A 27,873-nucleotide genomic window follows, 5' to 3' on the forward strand; every position below is an offset into this window, starting at 1 on the left:
AGACAGGGCTATCAGCTTCCACTCGATCTTTCATGTGCCAAGGGCGAGGTAGGCCAGTTTTTTAATTTTGACAAGAGTCAGTGCTAGTGACAGCCTGGGGCTCTTTGGTGTCCACGTTCTCCATAACTGGGTGGAGAAGACTTGCTGTTCTCTTATGTAAAAGTATTTCGGGATCTGATTTCCTTTTGATCCATCACCTCTTCCAGTCCATGGCTACCTAGGGCAGCGCGGCCGGCAGAGTTCACACTCGCCAGGAGGAAAGGAGTTTTCTGGGGTCTTTTCCTCTGCCTGGCTAGAATCTGAGAACTCACCCTCTGCAAGCAAGGAGGCAAGGGAAGATGCTGGTTAGTAGATTGTGTTTTCATGAACAGCATGGTTACTTTTTGGAGAGCCTCTTCCCACCTGGTTAATTTCCCAAGGATAGGCCTGGAAATAAACTCAGCAGCCCCTGACAAAGGAGAGGGGCTGCTGACTCCATGTGTGCCCTGCTACTTGAGGTAGGTCTGAGCCACTGCCGTACTTTCAGTAAGGAGGTGAATTCCAGTCCTTTACTGGTTACTGATAGGGAGTCTGCAGCTAATGGTGCCACCAGGGTTAGGAAGGCACTCGGTGATCTGCTACAAGGCAGTCCAGGGCTCAGGAGGGACAGCCCTGGTGAAGTTCCAGTACCAACAAACCTAGTCTATGGAACTACTGCCTCCTGCTGGGCTTGAGTTATTCCCACTACAGCTGTTGCTGGAATTTCTCTGCCCATGGCAGCATTGGCATGTGAGATACCAGACTGAGGGAGTGTCAAAGCTCTTGTCCTCTCACTGCTTCCAAGGGCAGCCACAGAAGCCTCCGGGAACCACTATTCCTAAGTGTTTCCTTTGCCAAGGCAGGAGATGAGGCGGAGAGCTCTGTCTCTGCACGAGGTGGGGAAGACAAGGCTGCTCCGCACAGTCAAGCAATTCTCTCTGCCCTAAAGGGACAGTGCTGGAGGAGCACAGCAATTCCCAGCTGAGAAAAGAAAGAAGGAACTTTGATCTGAGTTGCAGGCTCCAATGGGAATGGCAAGCTCCCTGATCTGGTGACTGACAAGTTCAGTCCCATTTCAGCTACACAGCAGAAAACCCAATGTAAAAATGGCAAGCCTGGATATGAACCAATAGGATTGAACAGTCCAAAAAGGTGATTGTAGCCAATTTTTATAATTGAGAACTTTAAGTTCTACTTTCTATATTGATAGAAACAGCTATTTAGTTCAGGTCTATCATCTGCACACCTCTGGGGCTGCTGGATATATTTTTGCAAAATGGTTTTCTGGCCATGTTTCACTATTTATGCCACTATGGCTATTAAAGGAAGAGGAAAAAGTTATTTTGCTGCAGACAAACATTCTAGCTGACATTTGTATGCAAGGCAAAACTACACGTTTGGAGACAAAGACATCAAGAGTTTGTGTTTATTTGTCTACATTCAGCTTAATCAAGATGTACTGCCTGAATGATCCAGACATACAAAACCCACTCTTTCCCACTGGTTTTTAAAATAAAATCTTCACTTATAAAACTGAAACACTAAAGCATTAAAATACAGAAAGCTTGTTTAACTCACTTCACAAAAGCATTAACAGATGGCATATCCCTTATCTATTTAAAGCCATACTGGGTTAACACTTGAATGACAATTTTAAATAGAAAAAGGATACTGAAATTTTATTAACTCAAAAATTCTATTTAGACAAAGTTGTAATGGCAACTAACAAACCATTAAATACATAGATGTCCAAAATACAGCTAAGTATGGAATTACAGGTACTCGACCATTAGTGACGGATATCACAAAGAGCACTGCAACATGGAAACGGGGGTTTACATGTTTACTGTGATGCAATAAAACTGAATATTCAAAGGGTGCGCAAGTGCGGAAGGTAACAAAACTTCACACCCATGGAGAAAGGGTCGGTTTATCTGTACTGATAATTCATGTTGTGATCGTTTCTGCCGTAACCGCCTTGGGAAGCTTGGTAGGAACTTGGGGGTCCACTGTAATTCTGGCCTGAACCTGGAGAGCTGTAGTTAGTCTGAGAAGAATATCCACCTGAAATGGAGAGAGAAGAGTTCATCTAAACCATGTTGAGACGAGCTATTTTAACACAACAGTACACAACAAGAATTGTTGTTACTTATCCAGTCTGGGCTGCCATCCAGCAGAGCGCACACAGAAAACAGAAAAGTGGCGACTGCATCTTCGCACCATACACAAAAACATTTAACAAAGGAGAGCCGAAGAGGGTTGTGTACTGACCTTGCTTACCTTGGTAAGACGACCCTCCTCCCCCAGATCCTCCCCCATAGCCGCTGTGTGAACCAGTATTGTATGAGGCACCTCCTGACCCATAGTTATTTCCTCCACCTCCACCACGGCCACTGCCGCCACCGTAACCTGCAATTGAGAACACACGCTGAGCAAGGCTGTCAATGAAGTCTGTAATTCTGCTCCTAGACCAGGACACCTTAAAAACATCTAGACTATTAATATAGAACTGAGTTAGTAACAAAAACTGCCAAGGAGTTTATGACTCATCAAGGTAAGGGTTATGGCCAAGTGTTCAATTAGAGAAAATCTTTCCCCTGCAGCCTTTGGCTGGTAAAATGCCACAGGCTTAGCTGCCAGAGCAGGAGTGGCTTGATCAGTCAAAGTTGTACCAAGGAGAGACTATACTCTGTAACGGCCTGTACAATTGGTAACTTCTCCACAGCCTGTACAATTGCATATGGCTGGGGGGTCTGGCCTACAGCTGGAAGAACAGCTCATGCAAGTAAAAAAAATACCTTTTGTGGAGAGTGGGGACTTGGGTAATTTTTTGGCTGAGTCACATGGGTAGCCTCAATTAGCCTTGCCTAGCCAAAAACTACATGGATGTTATATGTAAACAGGCAGGCTGGCTTTTGGCGCAAGTGCCCTGAAGCAGTTTGATTTGTGATGGAAAGAGCAGAACTATCAAATGTTTATTCTTCTAAAGTGATTAACGACTAAATTCCCAACTGATCACATTAGCGGTAACGTAGCAGACAATATCCACAAAGATGCAGCACAATTGTACAGGCTGTGGAGAAGTTACCCTATAACAGACTATAGTCTCTCCTTGGTACAGCTCTGACTGATCATGGAAAGTAGCATCAGAATGGGAGAGAGATCAGTCTAACAGGTCAAAAGGCCAAATTGGTATCTGCTACATTTGGCAGCAAACTACTAAGGCCGTGTCTCCACTTAACATGCTACAGCGGCACAGCTGCAGCTCTACTGAATCTCTTCAGTGTAGACACTCACTACAGTGATAGGAGGGGTTCTCCCATTGCTATAGTTAACCCACCTCCCTGAGAGGCAGTAGCTACGTCCATGGAAGAATTCTTCCATGGACCTAGCACCGTCTATATGAGGATTTAGGTCAGCTTAGCTTTCTCTCAGGGGTGTAGCTTGTCACACAGCTGAGAGATGTAGCTATGCTGACTTAAGTTTCCAATGTAGACCAGCCCTATGTATAACAGGGACAGTTTAACTTCACTAACTACATTATTCTAGGTTTCAGAGTAACAGCCGTGTTAGTCTGTATTCGCAAAAAGAAAAGGAGTACTTGTGGCACCTTAGAGACTAAAATTTATTTGAGCATAAGCTTTTGTGAGCTACAGCTCACTTCATCGGATGCATTTGGTGGAAATAATTTAGTCTCTAAGGTGCCACAAGTACTCTTTCTTTTTATGAAGAAACAGGTTTGAGTGGTAGCCATGTTAGTCTGCATCAGCAAAAACAAACGAGCAGTCCTTGTGGCACCTTAGAGACTAAAATTTATTTGGGCACAAGCTTATACCCAAATAAATTTGTTAGTCTCTAAGGTGCCACAAGGACTTCATTGTTTTTGCATGAAGAAACAGTATTTCTGGACAGAAGCGCTTATGGGCCTTGAAGATCCTTTCTAACCCTATTCATGTCCCTGATTCCACGACACTGCTCCTTAACCAATAAAGGAAGTTTCAGCAGAGCAACACACGCATAATGGACTCTCATGCCAACATGGCATTGAAGTACCATCATCACACCTCCTAAAGCTCACTAAAATTTTAATGTTTACGGCAGTACCACCTGCTCACCCCAAAAAGACTTCATAATCCCTGTGGAAGTCTCTATCTGGCCCCTAAATGTAGCATTTTAAGCCTAAGTATCTACTTAGGTCCTTATAAACAATCCCCCACTCACTGAATTTGCTCTCGTAGTTGTAGTCTGATCCTCCGCCAGAGGAGTTGTAGGAATTAGAGTAAGAAGAGTAGTTGCCTTGTCCATGATTATATCCTTTTTGTTTGCCTTGTGGAGGACCGTAATTGCTGTACTGGTTTTGGTTGTATGACTGCTGTTGCTGGCCTTGGTGGGATTGATACCCTGACCCATAGGAAGGTTTTTGCTGTCCTCCATGCTGCTGCTTCTTTCCAGCATGTTTGGGTGGAACTGGTGAGCTGTAGTTGTCACCACCTTGGTAGTAGGATCCATAGCCAGAGGAGCCCCCGCCGCCACCACCACCTCCACCACTTCCTGTGTTGCCGGAGTGACCACCATTGCTATAAAACTGGCCTGAACAAAGGAAGAGGAAGTCAAAGGGTGTTTCTGACAGGCTTGAGGAAACAGTCACTCCACCATTTTGTTTTAAAAATACCTTATTAAATGTAAATGGTTGTGTGCCTTGTATCACACTATGATGTTTTGACATTATATAAGCAGCAGTTTAGACTCCAGAACTATTTTGACCAACACAAGAAGAAAGATTTAAGTAATTCCAGACAAGGTCAACAGGTGTAATATTTTGTTCATTTAAGTAGATAAGGAATCACGATACACATTGACATAGGATCTTCCAGTTACTATCACTGCTCAATAAACAACTCTTCAAGTCTTAGGAACTAAATGTGTGTAGAACTTTAAGAATCTATATCAAATTCTAGAACTAAGTTCAAGGTGACTAGTGGTTTTTCCAATGCATGTTACAATATCTAACCATCATTACTTAATGTTCTACAAAGTTAGTTGGTCTCGTCCTCAAATTACATTGGAGGCAAGCTAGCCACCAATGATAACTGAAGCTCATTCTCCACCAGAAAAGGAATGAAAATCAGGAAGAATCTTACTCCAGTGACAAGGACTTAGAGCCAACACCCATGCAAATCACTAAAATAAAGAGCACTTTCCACATGAAGTGCTGTTTGAATAGCAATAATTTGACTGAAATTAAAGATGCCTTATACAAAGATTATTCAACTGTACCAAAGTGCTCACTCCATCAAATTCTGGCACCAGCATGAACTCAGAAGGTTATCAGAACCCTGTGTTAGGGCTGAGGATCCCCAAAAGGAATAACTGGAATAACCTTATACTTAGTCTTTTGGCAGCTAGAAACTTATTTTCTGATTGGCCTGTGGCACTAACAGACTGGATCTTGCACTGTTGAGTAACTACTTTCCTGCCCAATTTAAACATGTTCAAGTTTAATAGGATTGTTCAGTTCAGGCCCTAGATAATTGGCCTACTTTAATAACTTAAGACGAGAGCAGGTATGTTGCATTTTGATTTTTTAATAAAGGTAATGATTCTTATTTACCAAGAAACAACAGCCACTAGGATCTAGACAAAAACCTGCATCACTGTCCACAGTAGAGTACGCACAGCTCCAGGAGCTTAAGTGATGCTTAAGAGACAGGTGGAGTTTTACTGAGAAACTACATTAGAAACAAAGGAGGGGTGTAATAAGAACATAATACTTCTCAAACAGAGAAGAATGTAAGGTTAAAAAGTCAAGGAGTAAACTTGTGAAACTTTGTTTTAACAGCTCCACATTTGTGAAACTTTAAAAAGCACATCTGAATGATGGAACGCGAATCAGAGCTCATTTCCAACATAAAACTGCAGTTTGTACAGAAGATCTGGCTCTAGGAACCATCCAGCTTTTTTCTTTATTTTGCATACTAGTTTAAAACTTCTAATATTCCTGGAGCAACCATTTAAATGGACTTCACCCCACCTCCAAATTAGGGTAAGGCCCTTTCCACACTATGCAAATAAACATGTTATAACATATCTCTTCTTCTGTGGGCAGAAGGCCACATTTCAATAGGGCAGAAACAAGGTTCTTTAATATTTCTCTCCACCCAAAAGAAGTTATAACATGGTTATACCATACCACAATAAAAAAATATTCCTATAGTGTGTAGCTTGGTGCTAAACTCCAGTCTTTGGTACAAACAGAGATCCAGAGTTATAGCAAAAGAATATATGAAAGAATGCAGAAGTGAGCTTCTTCTGAATGGGAGGTGAGGGAGAAACTTGCATCACCTGAGCTGAAAACGTAAATGGTGGAAGTTGACGCCTTTCCCAAGAGAGTTAAGACAGCTTTTGGGACAATCATTTCTAGGTGAACGCTTTATATTTAACTAAGCAAGAGTTAACATTGTTCAACGCCTGAATTCCACCCCTGTTCAGTTAAAACTACTGAATAAAAATATCCAACACACAAGTTACTTTAACATGTATTCATTTAAAAAAAACGGCATTTTCACCTCATTCAGAACAATATCTATTCCCTTGTATAAAAAGACATTATCTCAAACAATAACTTTCTAAAAAAAATAGGACATGCATTATTTTTTTAAAAAGTGTTCACACTGAATATTTAAAATTTTGCCCAAGGAGGTTTCAGCAACCTGATGTTTGACAGGTTACTGTTTTCACCACTTTAAATTATTGAGTTAACTCAAATGTTATTGAGCCTCACAAATTAAATTAATGCAATGCTTCAGGATTTGCAGCTAAAAAGAACAGTGACAAACAAAATACAATTTTGAAACATAAGTATCATAGCAAGAATAAAGGACCGAACACATGATGTTTTATTAAATATTAGAGAGTCTCAAAAGGCAATTTATTCCCTGAGACTTCAAACTCTTATGAAGTTTCATTGTCCGGGCTATTAAATACTTCTGCTTTTAGGGCAATGTACATTTTACAAGAGGCATAAGCTACAGAGAATATCAGATGGCCTGAGCAGCCAGTCAGCCTGCTGGGTTTGCAACCCTTGGACATTTTAGTTATTGAAGTGCTTTAGGCCCTTTATACTTGGATCAAAAAAGCCCATTTTTATGTAACTAATGAACCCATGCATTTTTAAGAAGTCATCAAAACTAAACACTTTTACATCAACTCCTTAATGCCTGGATATTTATTGTACCAGTATTGGAAGCACAGTACAATACCTTTGACAATATACTAGCTAGCAGCTACAATAAGTCACACCCCTCCAGCATTTATTCACCAGTGTATTACAAAAGATGTAAAGATTAATTTAGCACATATGATTCCACATACAAGTCACCATTTTGCATGCTTAAAAAGCTGGGCTGTACTAGATTCAGAAACGCTGAAAGTATCTTCCCTACTGTCAGAGGCATCAACCCAAGTTCTGGTGTTTATTAAAAGGCTTAAATTTTGTACAAAACCTGCTGTAAATTAAGACAAAGGTAGATTAAAACTTCAGTATTTGTTTCTTAAAAATAAAGTAATGCTTTCCATAAAAAGCAAAGGTGGGCTTTTTGCCTTTATGCTGAACAGAGCTGACTTTAAAATTTGTGCAAATTGCACAAAAACGTTCTTGGATAATTAGTTCCCCGTTGTGTACATCAAATTACGACCAAGTTCAAAGGCAAATCACAATAAAAACTGCCACTGTCTTAAGTTCTGCAGGCTAATAGTTTCAGACAAGCTGCGGTGAAAAGCCACTGTTGAGAAACCCAGTGAAGCACAGGGACACAGCACGAACACTTTGGGTTTTGGAGTTCGAGAAAATTGGAGTAAAAAGCTGTTTTTTGCAATACTTTTAGATGATCTAGGAAGACCCAAAATCATGATAGCCGTAGCAGTCTGTGAAAAAGTCACCTACAAAAGGGGGAGACAGAGCAGAGAAAAAAATTAGAATTCTTTTGAAGATGGCAAAATGCGCCACATTTGAAAGTCATGTTTTAGATTTCTCTGCTCCTGTCACCCCCCAATGAAGGCTTCTTCTCAAGACAAATAGCTGTGTATTTTCAGGAAAATCTTATTCACAAGAGTGGTGGATTGCTTCACATGGCTTAAAGCAGAGAAATTTAAAATATTCACATTTGAAGAGGAAACCTGATGTCACCTGGATTTGAGTTTAAGTTTTAAACATATGATTCAGCTCCCTTTCATTATTTCTCATTTTAAAATGAACATGCTATGATGGTTCAGGTACAGGTATATCACTGTATGTTGTAACCCAGAGTTCGAGTAACCCCAACTGAGTGCTGTGTTTCAAAGATTAAAACCTTAACACTTACTATAGCCTGCTGTTGCAGAATTTCCTCCATAACCATAGCTTCCGTATCCGGCTCCTAGAATGGAGGAAAGCAATTACTCTAAGATATTCATTTTCTATTGTTAATGAAAGGAATGAAAAGCTCATTAAAACAAACTTCACTTCCAATAAGCTACAGTATAAGTTATCTAACTTGTGTAATGTAGAAACTCTATGTAACTGTATACAGATACCACCTATATGCTTAAACCAAGAAAGCTGATCAACTCCATCGGAGATACCCTACTTGTGAACAGCTACTTCACTTTACATGTTTTAAGTTTAACATGCGACAGCAGACATCTAGTTAGTAGAGCGAAACATTCATGGTAACTCACCAGCATTCATATAGCCACCATGATTGCCACCACCAAATCCACCTCTGCCTCTGCCACGGCCTCTGATGTTGCCTCCTCTGCCACGTCCACGCAGATTTGGAGGAGGTGGCACTTCGTTGTGCATGGGGCCTCCCATTCCGAAACCTGGATTATGCTGCTGTGGAAGAGACACCTTGTTACACAACCCTGTTTTTAAATCAGCATTTCAGTGCCCAAGCTGAAACGGATTTGTGTTTCTAAAGTCCAATGCAGGTAGAACTGAGCTACGAACCTGAGTGTTTGGTCTTAATTCTAAACCTAGGGGTAAATCAATCTCCATTTCTCCAAAGGCAAACTGGGATAATAATCACCCCTCCTCTGCCTCTCTGGGGGGTTGAGTAGTATTGTTTAGGTCACACACACCCACACTTAAAATCACCAGCAAGTGTACCTACCTTTACTGCAAACTTGGGTCCTCCCCTTGCAGGTACAGGGGCTCTTTTCTTCTTATTGGGCTCAATAGCAACTGGAGCATCGGGAAACAGCTTCTCTAGGGCAGCTAAAGCAGCGTAGGCTTTCGCCACTTTTTTGTTTGAGCCAGCTCCTTGAAATTTCTGCCCATCAACCTCAACCTTAGAAATAGATTAAATAACCATGCTATGAATCAGTAATATCCACACAAAATATGTCACTTTTGTCACTGCTATGTTGGTAAATTTCGGCATAGCTTGCTACTTCCATGCACAGTGTCAGACAGAAATTAGTATGAACTAGTGAAATTTTACTAGGGCTGGAAGTTAAAGCTGCAAAGAATGTCTATAAATGTAACTTTGTGTACAGAGCACTACAAAGTCGCTCACCTCCATGACAAAGCGCTTGTCATGGCTGCCACCTGTTTCCGAAATCAGTTCGTATTTTAGACCGCGCCTCTTCTCATTGAGTTCCATCACTGGATTCTTGCCATGCTTCGTCAGGATTGGTCCCTGTTGTTTCACATTCTAAAATAAATTAGAAGTGCTGTTAAAGGTACAAAGAGCTGTTGGACTTGGAGTTATACAATGTATGTCTGCAGTTTTTATAATTAAGGAAAATGTTCATCTTAAAGGGAAAGTTACATTGAAAGTTAAGTTTGAGGAATAAAAATTTCAGCTATAACCCTTATAATTATTGTAACTGAAAAGTTAATGATTTTTATCAGTTTTATTTTGCATTTGTCAGCATTATGTATAGTCAGTGTGCTTCTTACTTAGAACACCCCTTTAAAACAGGAGAGAAAAAATCTTCAAATATTTTACGCGATTGTAAGGAGTTTCAGGACACATTATTTAACCAAAACTCCACTGAAAATCAAGTGGACAGTATTCCTTTTAAAAAGTGCTTGAGAGTTTCAGACTCACGAGTGAAAGAATCATTTAAGCAGCTTATCACAACACGGCGCTCCTGAAGGTTGGAGGAAAGATTTGGTCTCAAAAGATGTAAGAAGTTTGTGCTCACCTCTGGAGTTTGCTCTGAGGGAGGAGAAGCAGCACTGGGTGTAGAGACAGTTTCCACTACAGGAGGAGGAGGAGCAACTACTGGTTTCTGTTCTGTTTCCTCTGCCGATTCATCTCCTTTTCCAGACTCTTTGCCTTCCACTCCTGTAGGTAAACCCATATCCTGCAACACCTGGGGGTGCGGGAAGGGAGACAGGACATTGAGAAGTACTGACACTATATCCTCCATGCCTCTTATACCCCTACTGTGAGATAAGTAGCTGAGGGGGCTGTGTAGAAGTGGATCCACTGGCCCTGTCCCAGAAATTACAACTACCTCCATTCATTCCAAATGTAGTATTAGCCCAAGCTTCATCCATCCCCACTGATGATGCTAGAACTTCCAGGAGGCTATAACCATTCCCCCAAGCCATGCAGGCCCTTTAAACATTGGCAACAAGAAGGGTAAAGTCTTTTGGCTAGTGATTTACTTAATCCATCAAGGGCTGCTACTATTTCAGTGTTTTAACTTCAACACAAAACTGTACCCAATGTAGAAGGGCCTACACACTTCACGTACGATTTCTAACATGATCTTCCAGAAGATCAAGTTTAAGGGAGTAACTATTTGGATATTAATGTTTTTTAGAGAAAGGCATTTGAAGGGGGGGGGGGGAAGTGTTTACATGAAGACAAAGCTCTTACTTTTACTGCCACATGCAATTTGGCTGTCTTTTTGGAAGGTCCAGATGCCTCAAACGTGCTGCCATCGACTTCCACGGACATAGTAAAGATAGGAGCATGAACCGGACCAGTCTGAGACACAAGTTTGTACTGGAGACCAGGTTTTAGCTGATTTAATTTCATCAATGCATTCATAGCCTGGGGAGGTTCAGTTTTTTCCTCTAAACAGAAAAACAGTTTGTTCTTTGTTAGACATGCACATTTGTTTTAAGACAAACTTGACAACTGAGTTCAGACAATAAGAGGTTACAATCTGCCACTGTGGACTTCTTGTTTAGAAGTACAGATTTGAAAGGATCATTTACAGTAGATAAAGCCTTAAAAAGCAGGATAAAAATCCAGCCACTCAGATTTACAAGCCATTCCAAAAGAAAACACTTTCTTCTGCAGTATGCCCCTCATTTAGTCTGAAAACAGCTCTTAGACAGCAACTTGTTACCTACCTCTGGTTAACTCAATACCTTTTTTCTGAATCTTCTTTTTCTTTTTGCTGGGAGACTTCTCCTCTCCATCCTCCTCCATAGGACGCTTCATTGGGGTGATGGCATATGTGGTACTGGGGGGAATCTGGACTGTAAAAATTATAAGAGACAGCTAAATATATCAATTACTGAGTGACGGAGTAGCAAGAGCACTGGGCACTGAGAATGTATTCGTTTATTCCAATACCTACCAGTGTAGTCAACTGGATTTTCGTTCTTTGGTTTCTTGGGCATCTTGGAAGGCAGGGGATCCATCCCCAAGACCTTGTGAAGCTGGCCAAAAGCAGCAAGTCTCAGAGCATGCTAAAAAGATGGAACACATGTTAATGGGATGCACAAGTTGCTAAAGTAATATTTGCTCACTGCAGAGGTTCAAAGAGGAATCTTCTACCCACCCCTGCTCAAAAAAAACCAACAAAAAACACACCAAAAAAGACACCTCAGTTTAAATGGGATGCTCCTTAGAATTCTAAGTTCAATCCAAAACCTGGGCCAGAGTGGTAAGTCACTACTTAAAACCTGATACTTTGCTTCTGGCAGATGAAACTATAAATTTCTTTTTTAGTGTGAGACCCATTTTTTACATGACTAGGTATTAAAAAAATTAAAACCAACCTCAGTGAGGTTACTAGACTACCATTAACCAATATGGAAGTTCAACATAAATTGAACTCATTAAGTTTTTGCAACATCTGTAGGCAAAACTATACCTGAGCACTCTGTGTGATATCTTCCCTTTGTTGTCTGTCTAGATGCCCAATAGCATCAGTGGCTTCTTTTTCACAAGGATCATAAATACCAGAACCATCTGAAGGCAGGAAACAAGGAAGATATGCAGAGAATTATCCTAGTGTTTCTAAAAAAACTAAACTAAGTATTCCCTTGGCATCATTCAACACTCATCTGTGTAACACCGATCAACGTCCAACATTTTGAAATTTATCTGGATTATTTTACAAGTACAATTATAAGTGAAGTTGGTTAAAACCACTTAGAAAGTAAGACAACCAATTTAACACTTGTAGAATCTGGTACTTCACACTGCAGGGCTTATCATCATGGGTCCATGTGCCCTAGATAAAACGATGGTACTGTAATACCCATATACACTACATATTTTTATGAACTTTTAAATCTCAACTGTGCAAACACAGAATCTTAGAAATATAGGGCTGGAAGGGCTGAGAGGTAATCTTGTCCTTCTCCTCGCGCTTGAGGCAGGATCAAGTATACCTAGACCAGTGGTTCTTAACCTGCGGCCCATGGGCCACTTGCAGCCCAGTCAGCACAGAGCTACAGCCCATGTGAGATCCTCAGGGCCGTACAGGTAGTATTGAATGCGGCCCACATAACACACTGTGGGCCATATATGTGACCCACAATGGTAAATAGGTTGAGTACCACTGACCTAGAGCATCCCTGACAATGAGGGGGGCCTTGTAAGTACCACACAATACGATAATGCACCAAACTTTAGTTGCATCCCATGTGATTTCTTGCTTTGAAATATATATGCAGAGAACCATCTAACCTGGCATAACAATTCCTGATGCAAGACATTCAAGTACTCTTCTCAGGGCCTCACCAGCTCCCATTGGTCTATTAGCTGTTCCAATTGATTTTTCACACAGCAGCTCCAGAGGCTGTAAAACATTTGAGATTTTAAAAAGTGAGAGATGCACACACGACTGTTTTAGGGAAACTTTACAACAAATGCCTAAGCAAAAGCAAAAGAATCGCCAAAGTGAATATAAGAAGCAGAGGGCTGTAACTGCCATAAGTTTAGAAATTACTTTAAATTCAGCCTACAGATCCAAAGTATGTGATCATACAGAAAGTCTTCAAGTGTATATTTCAAAAACAAAATGCCTCAATAATTTCTTCAAATTAAAGGAAATTGCAATTTGTGAAAATGGCATTTCAGACTGAAGAACAGTTCTCTCCAGTGACTTAAAGAATAAAACCAAACAATTCCGAAAACAGTAAAATAAATAAAGTAAATAAATAAAAGAATTACCCATCCTCTAAGTGGTCCCCAAGTAGGAACCCGAGTACACAGATCTCTCAGCACCCTGATGACTATGACGCACGATTTCAGACCATTAGCCCTGGCCTAGAATAAGTAATCAAGCAAAGGCATATTCAATAAAAATACCAAAACCAATTAATGTGCAGACAAATATTAATTTTTGCAGTGCTACTTTGTCAAGGGTAAACAATATATATTTACATCATTACAATTTTATAACGTAATAGTAATTACGGTGTACAAAAGCGACATTACTCTTAACACAAAGCAGCAACTATGCATCTATTCATTAAAAAAAGTTTCCTCTTTGAACATTAAATTCGCTTAAGTGCTTCTTTAGCAACTGTATGGTTGACAGACGCTAAGTTCAGCACAACTATCGTCCAATGTTAAAGTACTTTAATATAAAGTTAGATATTTGTAAACTTTAACTGGCTACTTAAAGACAAATATAAGAACAAAATGCAAACCTGGAACCACTTGGCGTGTCGGAGTGACGCCAAGGCAGCAAGGCATTTCTGCCTGTCCAGAACGTCCGGGGTGTCGTTGACTGATAGCGTTTCTATTCGTGGATGGAATAAGAAGACAGGCACAGTTTGACCAAGGGGGTTCTGTCAGGTGGAGAGGGGATGAGGCAGCTTCCTAAAGGGCAGCGGAGGCTCCCAAAAGATCTCGTTCTATACCCTTTACCTGAAAGGATAGCCTGCAGTACACTTCACTTTATTACCCTTAACTGGAACTTCACACTGCAGAGAGGGGGAGATTAATGTAACAGGGAATAGGCTAACTCCTATACTATGGGGGGGAAAAGAGGAATTCTGTGTAGGAGGGGACAGAAAGCCTATACTGCTTTAACAAAGCTTCAGAAAGTAGAATGCTATGGTACCTAACAGAAAGGGAAGTTTGAACTTAACCCTCACTCTACATCCAGAGCAGAGGAAAAGGCTTTTCTAAAGCCAAGGGAACCCCCTCCGCCCACAAGGCTTGACTGCCCTGGCCCCGGCCCGTGACAGAGTGCGTCCTGTTGGTCAAAGGTCCAGCGTCCCTAAAATTGACAAACTAGAAGGCTTGGTAGACGAAGTCAGATATCAGAACCATAGACAATCAATAGAGCACAAAAATATTCTCCAGTCTGTGCTGCAGCAAAACTGAAGATTTGTGTTAATAATTTTGAAGTGTCTGAAGACCAGGGTTTTAGATAAGGCTAGTTCGAACACTTGCTATTCATACAAGTTCATGAGTCAAATAGTGTGATGCTTGTGATACAGAACTGATTATAGTAAGAGATTTTTCAAGTGAAAATATTTTTTACGTCTTATTCCAAAGAGTAAGTTTGAATAAGATCATGGATGGCGCCTAACTTTATCCAAAACTCTGCATCACGTCCTGGAATTCTGAACTTTAGCTGATAAAACAGCCAAAGAGACCCAACGGTGCACCTATCATTTTTGCTGCAACACAAACCATTTTATATAACATATCCAATTTTATGTACATGCAAAAGTCATTTACAAGAAGCCTTCAATATTTTTTTTTTTTAAGGTACAAGCTTACATTTGATGTCATTTGTGTGGGCCTTTAACATGGCTAGGTATAAAAAAAAGATTTAAACAACATTACATATTAGTGAACTAAAGGCCCAAGTAAGAAAAGTGAAATACCACTTGAAAGGTGCTACTCAATTTTAGGAGTCTGTTTCTAATTATCAATATCCATGGTCTCTTGTAGTATTACAATCTGGAAATTGAATTTGTCTGCATGAAATATTTCTGTCTCAAACAGCTTGGACTACCTCAGCTAAAATTGAATAGCACATTTTATCAGTGATTAGCAACAGACAACGTAAGTTCCCAGACTGACTGTTAGCCGTTTTCAGTCTTCCATACCTCCAGCTAACAGTTTTTCCATTTCTTCTCTCACAACAGGGGATGTCAAGTGAATGGTCAGCGTCAATGGAGGCTCCTGTGTGTTCTTAATGATAATTGCAGCTTCACTCACAGACTGGATTATTTCATATTTATCTTCAGTAATAGTCTACAATATAATAATTTTACCATTTAGAAATTCTCTTGGATTTATGCGTTCCTTCCAAGTGCACAGCACTGCCCTTTCCCTTAAGAAGTATTAACAAGTCTCATACGGATGCTATAACTTACTTTTCAGTTTAGTTTATTTGCGGCAAATGACATCCACCTACTTTACAAGGTGGTTCTGTAAAGACATTAACCACATTTCCCCATTCTGTCTTAGTAAGAAGCCTAATAAATATCCCAGTAACCTTCTAGTCCCTTTAATCCATTCACTTGCGTGTGTTCACTGTGACAAGCATACACAATCAAAGGATTTTACTCACAGCAAGCTGTACTCCAAGATTCTCAGCTACTTTGTCCAAGAGACCAGTTGTGGGTTTCTCTTTGCACAGGAGAACTAGCTCAAGATCCAAGTCTCCCTTCAGTAGCAGGCCTTTTGCTACAAGCCCAACACGCATCACTCCACGAAGGGTCCTAGTCAAATGCTCGGCAGCCTTCTGATCCCTGTGAAAGATATGTAAATGCAGTTATGGCAGCACAAAAGTCGAAGCCTGAAGTGAACTTAAAGGTACACTTAAATTAACCTAGCTCACAGGACAAAGCAGTAAAGGTTTAGATCCAAAATGAGTACTACTACTACTACTACTACTACACACATACAGGAAAAATTACTTGAATTCCATGTTTATTTCCTCTGGCTATGGAATGTCAGAATTAGGGAGAAAATGAGAACCAATGTCTTTTCAAGCACTTAAGAGCACATTACTATCAGTCTAGAGAAAAAAAATACTACTGAAGCTCTTGACAGAGTCCCCATAAAACAGTTGACTAGTAATGTTACTTACCCTCCTTCTTTGTTTTCTTCTTCAGCTGCTGTTTCCATGGCCTCTGGTTCTGGCTGCTCCCCACTGACTTTTTCCTGTTCATCAATCCAGTCAGATACAGCTTTGAGAGCACGTTCTGTATGGGAGACCATGTTCTGAACTGCCTCCAACTCTTCCTGAGTTGGGTAAACAGCAGAATGTTTTGCCATCACATGGCGGTCATCATTCACAAAAATACGCATCGGTCGCTGAAAAGACAAAATTTGATGCAATTTAATAATAGACTAAGAATAATATTTATTTCTGAAAGCTGGAGATTTCAGAGTCTTACCATTTTTGCTTCTGAATCTTTGCTGAAGCTTTCAAAAAGTACTTATCTAACTTCTTCCTCCAAGGAACTACACCAATACAGCTTCCTATAATCTAAAAACAACAGAAAAATAATTACCAATGATTTGTAGGTGGACTGATAAATCATCTGTCTACTTGGTAAGTACATATCTGTAACTCAAATTTGTTATCAAAGTAACTGGGTGTATAAACTGTGTAGATTAGGACCATATGAACAGTTATAGCTGATCGAGTATTCTACCACTGAAGACCAATACCCATAGGCATTGATATAGTAGCTGAACATTAACCCAAGTGCAGAATAATGATCAAAATCAAGTTTGCCATAGAGACACCATTCTAACATGTATGGATTGCTTTAAAAGTTCTTACTTTGAGAAGGATGAAAACATTCCAGAGCTCATCAAGTGCTACATCAAATATATCTATCTATTTAATAAAGGTCTGACAACCATTACCATACATCCAAGATGTACAACATGTGAAATAACTACAGACCTAAATGTATAATGCCAACCCTATGCTATGTTTAATTCAAGAGCACAAAAAGGAGTGAGGTTTCACGTTGTCTAAAGACTTAATTATTAGAGTCCAATGGTCCGAGCAAAAAAGACTGCCTGATTTCTAATCCTACCTTTTACACTGTACCCATTGTGGCCTTGGGGAAGTGATTTAGCCTCCCTCTGCCTAAAACATGCTCTCATTTTCTTTACCAAAAAAACCCCTTACACAAGCCTCTCTCTACATTTTAAAGACATGAATTTTTAAGTGCAACTAAACTAAATCCCCAGTTAATGCAAAATTACTTTCCACTAGTGAAGTGGAGCATGAAAAATGGAATCACTGCAAACTTTTAATTAACCACTTCAGTTTTATGGCAAAAGGAACAACCTGGTGTCCTAGCAGAAAGGATCCTCCAATGCCTGCTCATCCCAGACAGGCCTAAGTGATCACTTGCGATAATCTATTTCCCATACCACAACCTCATCCTACTGCCTACAAGTAAATGGGCTGACTATATAATGATATATGAGCAAGTATGGTTATGTTCGTTGCCTTAACTTTTTTGTTTTCCTTGTTTCACTATTTGTGTTATGAGTAGGCATGGCAGAATTCGGGTTTTTTTATACTTCTGATGGATAATACTGAAGTCTATTTTTAAGCATTATTTTTTATTTTTATCAGTTTAAATTTTCACCGGTTGCGGGAAATTACGTGGAGGGTCAAACCATTATTTCATGACAGTAGACACTGAGATTCAAAAAATTAAAGCTTTATAACTATTAAAACAAATTGTCAACATCACATGTCAAAATATACAAAGTAAATATCCTTATAACCAACCCTAATAATTCAAACAACATTTTTCTTACTTTGACTATTTGTAAATTTTAATGTTAACATTGTTTCCCTTCAGTTTGTGTGTTCAATGAAATCCATGTTTATTGATAAAAATCTAATCCTTCCAGGCCTACCTATGAGGAAATACACTTGTGCAAACTAAACTCTAAGATAGCTAACTTTTGTGTAGGAATACAAGTGTTTTGATAATTCCCATAATTGTTGTGCTACAGGTATACAAGAATCTCCATGGAACTACTTATCACCATTCTGAGGTCATCTTTAGAAATGAACAAAAACGCTTTATGCCAGGGGTTCTCAAACTGGGGATCAGTAGGTTATCATATGGGGGGGTTGCAAGCTGTCAGCCTGCATCCCAAACCCCACTTTGCATCCAGCATTTATAATGGTGTTAAATATATAAAGAAAGGTTTGCTATGTGAAAGGGGTCACCAGTACAAAAGTTTGATAACCAATGGTTTTTGCCATAGCTGGTTTTAAACTCTGTATCAACTCAAACTTCTACCCCTTTGTTTCTTCACTGGATCACTCTTTAATAGTAGATAGATGGCAGTAAGATTCATCTCCTAAGGATTCATATCTATTCTTTGTAAAAGGTGACACCTTTCCAAGAATATTTTCAGATGTGCAGATGACTTTTGGCATGAAGCCCAAAATACCATCTAGCACCAAACTGGCTTTACCCTTCTAGTTTTAAATAGCAGTAAGAATGCAGGAAGCTATGAAATAAGAATATGAAAAGAACCAACAGTTTATTGGAATAGAGACAGTAAATCAAAATCAGTTTGAAAATATTTATCTTTAGTAAGTCTCCATGATTTCTCTCTGCAAAACATTACAAGGTCAATTTACCTCCCACCCCCACCCCAAACTCCTAGTTTTCTAATAACTTCAAGGAACTAGATTACCTGTTAGGTGCTGGCTAAAAACGTATAAGCATATGGCATTTCCAATATGAAATCCTAACTGAGCTCAAAAAGGTGATGAAAAGCTATCAAGCCTCAGAGCTAATGAAATAAATTTGTAAAGGTTTACAACAGAAATTATAGTTGGAGACAAGTGCTGGCAGACCCTTAACTTCAACACCACTACTGGGCTCTGCTTAATTTCAATTCAGATTTTGTCGAATTGTTTAATTTAGTTAGTTTTACTAGATTAAATGCATCCATATTAACCTTGTCTGGCATTTCCTACCTACCTCAGATTTACCCAGCAATCGTGTCTCAACTGTATTTTACACATCAGAATCAAATACACGAACTTGAATTTCAGCTGTTTGCAAATGAACACATACCTTCACAAAAAAGGGGACTAAATTTTAACTTTTATTACATTAAATTACACTGGGATCCACGCAAACAGGCATCTTAGAATACAGTAAAAACAAAAACATCCTGATGAGTACTATAAAAATACTTAGCATTGACAATATACTTAGGATGCCATATCACTTTTTCAAGAATACTAATTTGCAATTAATCCTGACACATCTTAAATAAATATAAACTATTGTGAGGGGCTATGAAGAAAAAAATGCTAGCAATGAAGTAGCAAAACACTCAGTATTTTACTAAAGCAGTGCTTCTCTATGTTTTATTAGCTGTATTATCATAGTGCCTAGATCCTCATCATGGACCAGGACCCCATTGTGCTAGGTGCTGTACCAATACAGAAGGAAAAGGCAGTCCCCCAATCCCACAAAGTAATATCCTATGATGAAGACAACCCACTATCATTAATCCTTTGTGACAGCAAGTGGGGAATTTTCACCATGCAGCCTTTTATGATAGCATATTAAAAGAAACAGCTAGGGCTGCAATTCTGCAAATATTTACAAACATGATAATCTTTCCTACTGTGAGCAATCCCATTAGCTCAATGAGACTACCTGCAATAATAAGGATAAGCATGTATGTGTTTGCAGGACTGAAGCCTAGATGTCTCAGACAATTCCAGGATTCATTCTTATCCTGTAATACAGAGGTGTGCTGGTATTCTGACATAGCCACACACCTTGTCATATGTTAGAAACACATACAAGTCCTAACCTCTCTAATCCCTGTCCGAAGGCCTGAGTTTGGATTCTGAATACTTCTGAAAGTATTCGTACCAATTCTCAAAAATGTCCTCTACTGTTAGCCAAATATCTACTTAATTTACTAAAAATTACTTTTATATTTATTTGCACCCTGAATATTAATTTTGTAAATAAGTGTTGACAGCCATACATTGATATTTGTTAATGACATCTGTATTGTTCCCTCTCCAAGTGAGATGAGAAATTCTGAATCATATCAATAAAAAAAAAAAAAGTAAAGGATGCATCCAGAAAATGCTACAGCAGATTAAACTGAAATTTACAATTTTCTAAGACTAATATTATTTATGCACTTAAGATCACAAAATCTCCTTTTTAATGTGAGAATAAGAGCTATTTTTGGTTTCTGCAGCATCATAGGATTCAGACCTTGCAGGAAAGGTAACCACAAAATAGGTTAAAAACATTAATTCTACTTATGGTGTGTGAACTACCAACAATGCTTCACAAAGTTAACATTCAATAAAACGTGGGAAAAGGACTAAAAATGGTAACACACACTTCAAAAATCACATCATGCTCTTTACTATGCTAAAACTTCCTCCTATCATTTCCACTTCAATCATGATTTAACTAATTATTCCAATGCTATAAAGCATTGGGTTCATACATTTCAAAGTAATGGCCCAAACTGGCTCATGTGGGTGAAAAGCAAGAGGGTAATTAGAATGCTAAAGGTTTAAAGTTTTGTTTTTTATAAAGGTTTCAGAGTAGCAGCCATGTTATATCTGTATCTGCAAAAAGAAAAGAAGTACTTGTGGCATCTTAGAGACTAACAAGTTTATTTGGTCTCTAGGGTGCCACAAGTACTCCTTTTCTTTTTGTGTTTTTTATAAAGATACCCCATCTATTCTGTGATATCTTAGGTTGATGAGGAAAAAAATAGTTTCTATTTCTCCATTTATACAGCTTTTTTTTAAACTTCATCAATTTGAATAAGACTGGGTAGTCCATTTCATTTTTGTTTATAGCCAGTTACGCACGCTTTCAAGTTCTCATTCACGAACAGGACAGGACACATTTTTGAGTTATTCACATCTTGGTCCCAGAACAGCCTGTTTGTGGGAAGATTTACAAAACCTGGCTCAAAAGTAAAGAGACGCAGGATGTTAATGGAAAGCAGAGATTTCCAGGTTTTTCAGTAGGTATGCCATTACCAATCTGCGAGTCGTATTTTAAATTGAATTACACACAAATCCAGCAGCTCTGAAAACTGATCTGAAGTAGAACGAAGGAGAAATTTCAGCTACCAGGGAAGTTGTGGTGAGATGAACTCAAGGGGAAACATCCGGCTGGGTCCCCATCTCTGCTACATGCCCCTTCGGGCCTGTGCTCTGACTGATTCACCCTCCCCCACAGCGGTGTTTCACTGCACTGAGAACGGCAGAGATCTGCAGCTTACTGCCAGGATGCAGGCCTCGGGGAGTGGGTGTCTCCTACCGCACCAGAGAGCGCCTCGGGCAGGCCCCTGCTACCGGCCTGTGTTCCCCCCACCACCCACTGAGCGCGGCTCTCTGCCCGGGCTCCCGCTGGTGCGCTTGGCGGGGGGGAGGGGAGACAGCCAACCCGGGACGCGGCGCTCCGCCCTCTGCAGGAGGAGCGGGCGGCCCCGGGACCGCGGGAGGGGGCGGGGGGGAAATCCCTGCATCGCGCCGCGCAGGGGGAGGAAGGATCGGGCCCCCCACGCGAGCCGCAGCAGCAGCCGCCGCCGCCATTTGCAAAGGCGGCAGCGAGAACAAAGCGGCCCCGAGCAGCGCGTGGAGCCGCGGCCGCCGCGAGGCCCCGCACGCGCCAGCCCCCGCCCCAAGCCGGGCAGCGCGCGAGGGGGTGAGTGAGGTGCGCGCGCAGCACCCCCTGTGCGCCCGCGCCGTACCACTCTCCCCCCCTCCCCGCTTTTACTCCCGGCCCAACCGCCATCCGCCGCCATTTTGTCTCCACAGCACAATGGGGCGAGCGGAGCGGGGGGCCGGGCTAGGCCGGGGGGGGACAGGCACCCGCTCGCCTTCAGGCCGCGCAGGAAGGGGCCGCCAGGCCTCGGAGTAGGCCCAGCACCGCCCCCCCACCCCCGCGGCCCAGCATCGCCCCCCCTCCCTCCGCCTCTGCGCGGGGAGTCCCTCAGGCCGGGGGCGGCCCCTACTTCGCCCGGCCCCGCTCCCGGGCGGCTGCTGCCCGGCTCCCCGAGGCTGCACTCACCGGCCGGGCCGTGCCCACCGCCGCCGGCTCCCCACACGGTGCGGTGCGCAGCGCTGTTCGGCTCCGACTGCAGCGCGGGGGGAGGAGCCGGCGGGAGAATGGGGGAGGGGGCCCGTCGGGGGGGCAGGGAGGGATCACGTGGGGAGGCCGCCGGGTCCGCTCCCCGCCAATCGGCGCGGGACGGCGCTGTGACGTCACCTGCGCGCCCGGCTAGGCTCCGCCTCCTTCTGATCTGCGTCCCCGCGCGCGGCGCTGCGGGCTCAGAACGTGGGGGAGGTGGCTCGGCGCGCGGGAACTGGGGCAGGTGTGAGGCGAGGGGGCGGGGCTAGCCCCCCACGACTCCCCGGCCGCCCCCACGCGAGGGGATCGATGGGGAGAGGGGCAGTGTGGGGCGGCCACCCTGATGGCAAGGGAATGCGAGGGGGGCAGGTGCTCTGAGGGGAAAGGGGCGTGGGGGGCAGTGTGGGGAGGCTGTCCTGAAGGGAAGGGGATGTGGGGGGCCGTGGGGGGCGGCTGCTCTGAAGGGAAAGGGGTATGGGGGGACAGCTGCCCTGAGGGTATTACAGCCCTCAGGAGACTAAACTGTGATGTGCCACAGGAAGAGAATAGGAGGGAGTGAGGTGCCCCACTGCCAAAGACCCTTGCTGTGGCAAGAAACTGATTAATTGAGATATACCCAGACGATCCTGGAAAGCACTCCACATCCCAAGCCACAGAGCAAGGCAAAAGAAACCCAAAGGTCTCTGCCAATCTGACTTGGGGGGAAATTCTTCCCAAATCCGCATATAGCACGCAGTTAGACTCTGAGCATGATGTGAACAAGAACCAGCCAGCTGTAGCCATCACTGATGCTTCTGAGGAAGAAGAGAAACAAAATACAAATACAGAATAGGTTGTGGGGTTGGGCAATCTCTTTCTGACCCCTGCAGGTGACCACCTGAAGCATGAGATGTGAGCAGAAAGGATTTTGGGGAGCCTGGCAACAGCTGTCCATCTTGTCATGAAGGGAGCATGGGAAGGATCACTGGGTGGCTGCTCACCTCACACCTGTTATGAGGTGGGGTATGGAAGGGCTCAGATCTTCTCATTCCCTGCATTTGTGTGCATGCCTGTGTGAGGCTCTTACCCTCAGTACAATGAGGTAGGCTCACCTGACAGGACTCAGGCACACGAATGGCAGCTCCCCTGCCCTCTTTGAGCGTGGATAACTATTTCCAAGCTGGAAAAATGGGAACACTTGCCAATTTCTCCAGTGCTTTCTCCCCTCCCTGTCTTGTTACCATTCTCCATCCTTCAGGGTCAGACTTGGGCAGGAGGGGAGAAGTGGTAGCATCCTCCTCCAGTGCTGCCCACAGATTAGGGTCTTCCCATGAACAAATGCAGTCTGTGACTGCTCTTTGCCTCAGACCTGAAGGTGGTCAGATGCCCAGTTTTGCATGGCTTACTCAATCCATTGAAGTCATGTGAGGATTGCAGGATCAAGTCCCTGCTTTGCCAGTCTTGTGAACTTGCCAAACAAGCCATTTCTAGTCAATTTCCAAGCAAGAGCCAATATTATGCTTGGGTGCACTGTGGCTTTTAAAAATCTGTACATTTCACTTGGAGAAGGTTTCAGACTGTTGGCAAGTTGACAATGCACATAAATAATAACTACAACAGTGCATCCCTTGCTAAAGCAAACTTTGGGTGCGCTGTTCCATTGATATTACTCTCTGAAGAATTCAGTTTATTTGAGAGCCCATGACACTGAAAAAATAACAAGGAGTCCTTGTGCATCTTAGAGACTAACAAATTTATTTGGGCATAAGCTTTCGTGGGTTAGAATCCACTTCATCAGATGCTGAAGTAGCTGCATAGCCATTTCTAATAACTTACAGTTGTATTACTTGCTAGTTTTAGAGTGCAGACAGACAGCACCTGTAGATGATTATCCTAGTTGGTCTGCGTACACTTATAATTTACTTCATCCATTGTATTGTTTAGATGCAGTCAACAAAAGAGGACCCTGCTATCTACTGTTGCTGAGAACACTTCAGTGTAAGGAAGAGGCAGAAAATGTTGTTTGATTTTGGATGGATGGGTGACCCACTGAACAGCCTTTGGGGAGCACAATTGAGAGAAGAGATCTGAGGTTTTACCAAAGTAGCGAATATGGAGAAGAAGGTAGTAAGTGCATTTCAGTTTGGTGCTATGGTAGGAGAATTTTTGGTTTGGTTTCTTTGCATTTGCTATATCAAAGTATCAAAGTGAAAGGGAGGCTTTAACTGAAGGGAAGAAGAAAATGTTGCTCTATTTGTGGAAAATATTGTGGAAGTGTCTAGAAATTTGCCAAGATTTATTTGTAACTCCTTAGGATGATTTTGAGCCCCAAGTTCCTGGGATGAGTGCAAATGTCTCCTTAAAATGTCAACAAACAACAGCCACTGATGACTATTAGCAACCTTGGAGTCCCAATCTTTGATCCAGACTCAGGATATGTCTACGGTGCAGTCAGAGGTGTGATTGCAGCTCAGGTAGGCATACCTGTACTAGCTTTAACCTATCTAGCACAACTCAAAATAATAGCAAAACTGTAGCATCATGGGCCTCGGTGCAGGCTAGCAACATAATGTAATCAAGATCCCAGGTGGGCTTGTACAGCCCATGCCACTGCATCTTTACTATTTTTAGCCATGCCAGCTAGATAAAAGGTGTAATATATAGATTGCTAGACAGCATTTTTACCACTGTCATCTACCTCAGCAGTCTGGACAACTCATTGGTAAAGACACAAAGCAGCTCATCCACACAAGTGCTCCCTGTGTTGCTAGCATAAGTGCTGGACCAATGGTGGAGGAACTCCCTAAATTGACCTGTTTAGATAAGGCCAAGGAATCTGATTCTCTCTCTGCTGTATTTAATCTGGTCCAGGCCTTGGTCTTGCTGTGTCCTCCCTTTCCCACAATGAAAATTTGGACGTTTGGCGGAATTCAGTCAAACACCCTTCTGCATGTGGTAGAATATTACTCTGTTATGACAGCAATGCTGATTTGTTCACCTACTTTGTCAGAAAGAGGAGAAATTAAAGTAGTGAAGAGATTTCAGTAGACTGTTTGTCATGACAGTGTAATCTAGCTAAGAATTAGCCACACACGTCAGAATGATCCATTCGGAAGAAAGCCAAGCTTCAGTCCAAGTAGGCACTTTATTTGTGGTTGGAATGCTAACATTGATATAATGGAATATCTCATATACATTGGAAATATACACATACATCCCCACTCAAGGTTGTTGGTTTTTATTTTATTTTGCATAAAAGGCCTCCCTGCATAGAGTGAGCATCTTTGGGAAATCAAAGGAAGGGACAGTTATCACAACAACATAGAGGGGCCAATCCTGCAGTCTTTGTACAGGCAAAATACCATTGCTGGATCAGCCCTGAAGGATCCAGGGAAGGAAGTGGAACATGAGTGGTTTACAGGGACATAAAGGGGTATTTTAAAGACAGTCGGAGACAGTTGTTCTTAAAGGTAAGATGAGCAATTATGGCTTTAAGATGCAGCCTAGGTAGGTAGAGAAAAAAGCTTCTAATCACACAGTCAATTGAGTAACAGAAACAGGCTTCCATAAGGAGATAGAGAGAATCACCAACTCACAGCATAACAATCAATCACTGGAGTTCATTTTGGGGCATTAGCATCCTGCTACACAGTGTGCATGTGTAAATGTACTAGACTGTCTTTCCAGTCTGAGTGATTCAGCGACAACAACAATATTCTGAACAGCTCCTTAATAGAAGATATGTCCCTTTGCTGCAGAAGGCAGGGCCCCTCCAATGTTTATCTACTTCACCAGGATGAATAAAGAAGCATGTTCATTATAGTACAGTGTAGGTGTAGTTGTCATCTTTAAAAAGGGGAAAGAGGCTACATTACAATTATATCAAGACTATGAAGGCAGAGAGAGGGCTGCTTTCTGGTATTCAATCTGAATTCCATTAGGGAATTTAAGTAGGACTTCCTCCCCATCCTGTTCCTTAAATTTCATAGTTACTTAGACTACAACTGAGTCTGCAGAATACATCCCAAGCCAAAGCAATGGTTTCTGCTGGAACTATGCTTCCTCATCAACTCTTGTATGGCTGAAAATACAAATCTTTCCATAGTGACTTAAAATGAGCCATCTTATGAGAAAAATATCCTAATAACAGAAAGGCCCTGAAATCCCCTTTGCTGTTGGTCCTTCTGGGCACCTGCTATTTTAGAACTTTATTTCTACAGCAACCAAAATGATTCTATCAGAAAGATAATTAGCAATTGAGCTGGAGAAACAAGCAGCAGAAATAGACCATCCACAGAGCCTGTCCTTGTGAAAATATCCCTAGCAGTAAAACCAAAACAAAAGACTGTGGAAGAGATGAAAAAGAGCAATAGATGAGCAGAATAATCTTGCACAAAACATTTTGCAAACATTTTCCATTAGATGCCAGTAAATCAAATCTGTAGTTTTGTTTCTATAACCACTCCTGCCCCCTTACCCAGGTGACCATCTGTCCTTTTGAACATCCTGTATCTGGTGCTTACTGTCCCACAGCCCATCTCCGGTAAATAGCGTTTGATCAGATAGTTTGTTTTCAGGTAATAATCCTGCACAGGATCATGCACTATAAATCTAGGATTTTGTGACATGAATGAAAAATTGGGGATGAAGTAGGGGAAAAGCTGGTTTTTATTTCCTAGAAATGCAGTTGGTCACCCTACCTTTATGATTAGTTTTAAAAAGTGGCACTGTAAATATGTGATGTGTAACAGGACATACAAAGTTCGGACTGGGTTACATTTTAAAATGGGATGGGGATTCTAAAGGAATCACCAGGAGTTTATGTAAGGGTAGAGTAAGAAATCCTTTAAAGTAGTTTCTGTGGACATTTTTGGTATATATAGCCCCATGGAAGGGATTACTAGCTGTCAGGCAAGGCCAAGCAGTAGGAGACAGGTAGATGATGCCAGGTTTGGAGACTCCACAGCACACAGATTATCTATGTAACAGGCTCTTTTTCAAAGAGGTGAAGTTTAGCCAATGAGTCATTGACAGGGCAACTCCTGCTTATCATGCTCAGGTGGGATTTTTCTTTCCCTGTTCTATATAGGTTCTTATACTGCGTCCTCATCCCTGTAGCATCTGAGCATCTTCCAGTAATGAGTTAAGTGACAGAACAAATCACATATAACAGATATTACTTATTTCCCTCATCCTCTCCGCAGAGGGAGAGCAATGTGTGCAGTACAGTGTTTTGGTAGGGTTTGTTTTGGGGCTGTTTTGTTTTTTTAGTCAGTGATCTGGCAAGTTTCAGTCATATTTCCTTATAACACAGTGTTGAAGAATAATTTATCCTATCTACACTAGCAGAGCTTTTCCCTCACCAATTCAAGAGACTGGTTACCCCCTGCTATTGTCAGCAACAGATCAGCTTCCTAATGCAGATGCTGCTTCTGAGACCCAGTGGTCCAAAAGACAGTTCTAGGAATATGAAACTCCTAAGTTCTAATCCAAAGTTCTGATACCAACTCCCAGTGGAAGCTTTGGGCAAGGTCACA

At 41.7% G+C, this 27,873-nt stretch overlaps 2 protein-coding genes and 1 long non-coding RNA gene across 17 annotated transcripts in view; 1 reads left to right on the forward strand and 2 right to left on the reverse strand.

Annotated features, from left to right (window-relative positions):
- Nucleotides 1-1,428: 1,428 nt before the first annotated feature.
- Nucleotides 1,429-22,547, reverse strand: ILF3 (interleukin enhancer binding factor 3). 13 transcript variants are annotated; one of them, XM_043506358.1, is made up of 21 exons: nt 22,298-22,422; nt 21,112-21,322; nt 16,625-16,716; nt 16,315-16,541; nt 15,793-15,973; nt 15,326-15,473; nt 13,910-14,001; nt 13,428-13,523; nt 12,942-13,053; nt 12,121-12,218; nt 11,602-11,713; nt 11,372-11,500; nt 10,890-11,089; nt 10,207-10,377; nt 9,573-9,710; nt 9,168-9,344; nt 8,734-8,890; nt 8,379-8,432; nt 4,240-4,608; nt 2,290-2,427; nt 1,429-2,082 (listed from the first exon to the last, which is right to left on the reverse strand). In XM_043506358.1, the coding sequence occupies exons 3-21, from the start codon at nt 16,625-16,627 to the stop codon at nt 1,949-1,951; spliced, it is 2,736 nt and encodes a 911-aa protein (XP_043362293.1). In that variant the 5' UTR covers nt 16,628-16,716; nt 21,112-21,322; nt 22,298-22,422; the 3' UTR covers nt 1,429-1,948. The 13 variants fall into 13 exon arrangements, with proteins under 13 accessions (XP_043362293.1, XP_043362294.1, XP_038234965.1 ...); XM_043506359.1 differs by having other exon boundaries at nt 21,112-21,184; nt 22,298-22,392; XM_038379037.2 differs by lacking the exon at nt 21,112-21,322 and having other exon boundaries at nt 22,298-22,547.
- Nucleotides 22,440-26,968, forward strand: LOC119845994. 3 transcript variants are annotated; one of them, XR_006278315.1, is made up of 3 exons: nt 22,440-22,601; nt 23,227-23,354; nt 24,281-26,968. It is a non-coding gene; the product is annotated as an uncharacterized LOC119845994 (long non-coding RNA). The 3 variants fall into 3 exon arrangements; XR_005289750.2 differs by lacking the exon at nt 22,440-22,601 and having other exon boundaries at nt 22,815-23,354; nt 24,281-24,463; nt 24,651-26,968; XR_006278314.1 differs by lacking the exon at nt 22,440-22,601 and having other exon boundaries at nt 22,815-23,354.
- The window catches only part of SLC44A2 (solute carrier family 44 member 2), a 39,324-nt gene continuing 36,913 nt past the window's right edge, over nt 25,463-27,873 (reverse strand). Inside the window, exon 25 of the transcript XR_006278312.1 lies at nt 25,463-25,557. The gene's annotated coding sequence lies outside the window, so the exon portion shown is untranslated. The remainder of the gene's footprint in view (nt 25,558-27,873) is intronic.

The sequence above is a fragment of the Dermochelys coriacea genome, chromosome 20 (assembly GCF_009764565.3).
Source record: "Dermochelys coriacea isolate rDerCor1 chromosome 20, rDerCor1.pri.v4, whole genome shotgun sequence".
In the NCBI taxonomy this organism is placed as follows: Eukaryota; Metazoa; Chordata; order Testudines; family Dermochelyidae; genus Dermochelys; species Dermochelys coriacea.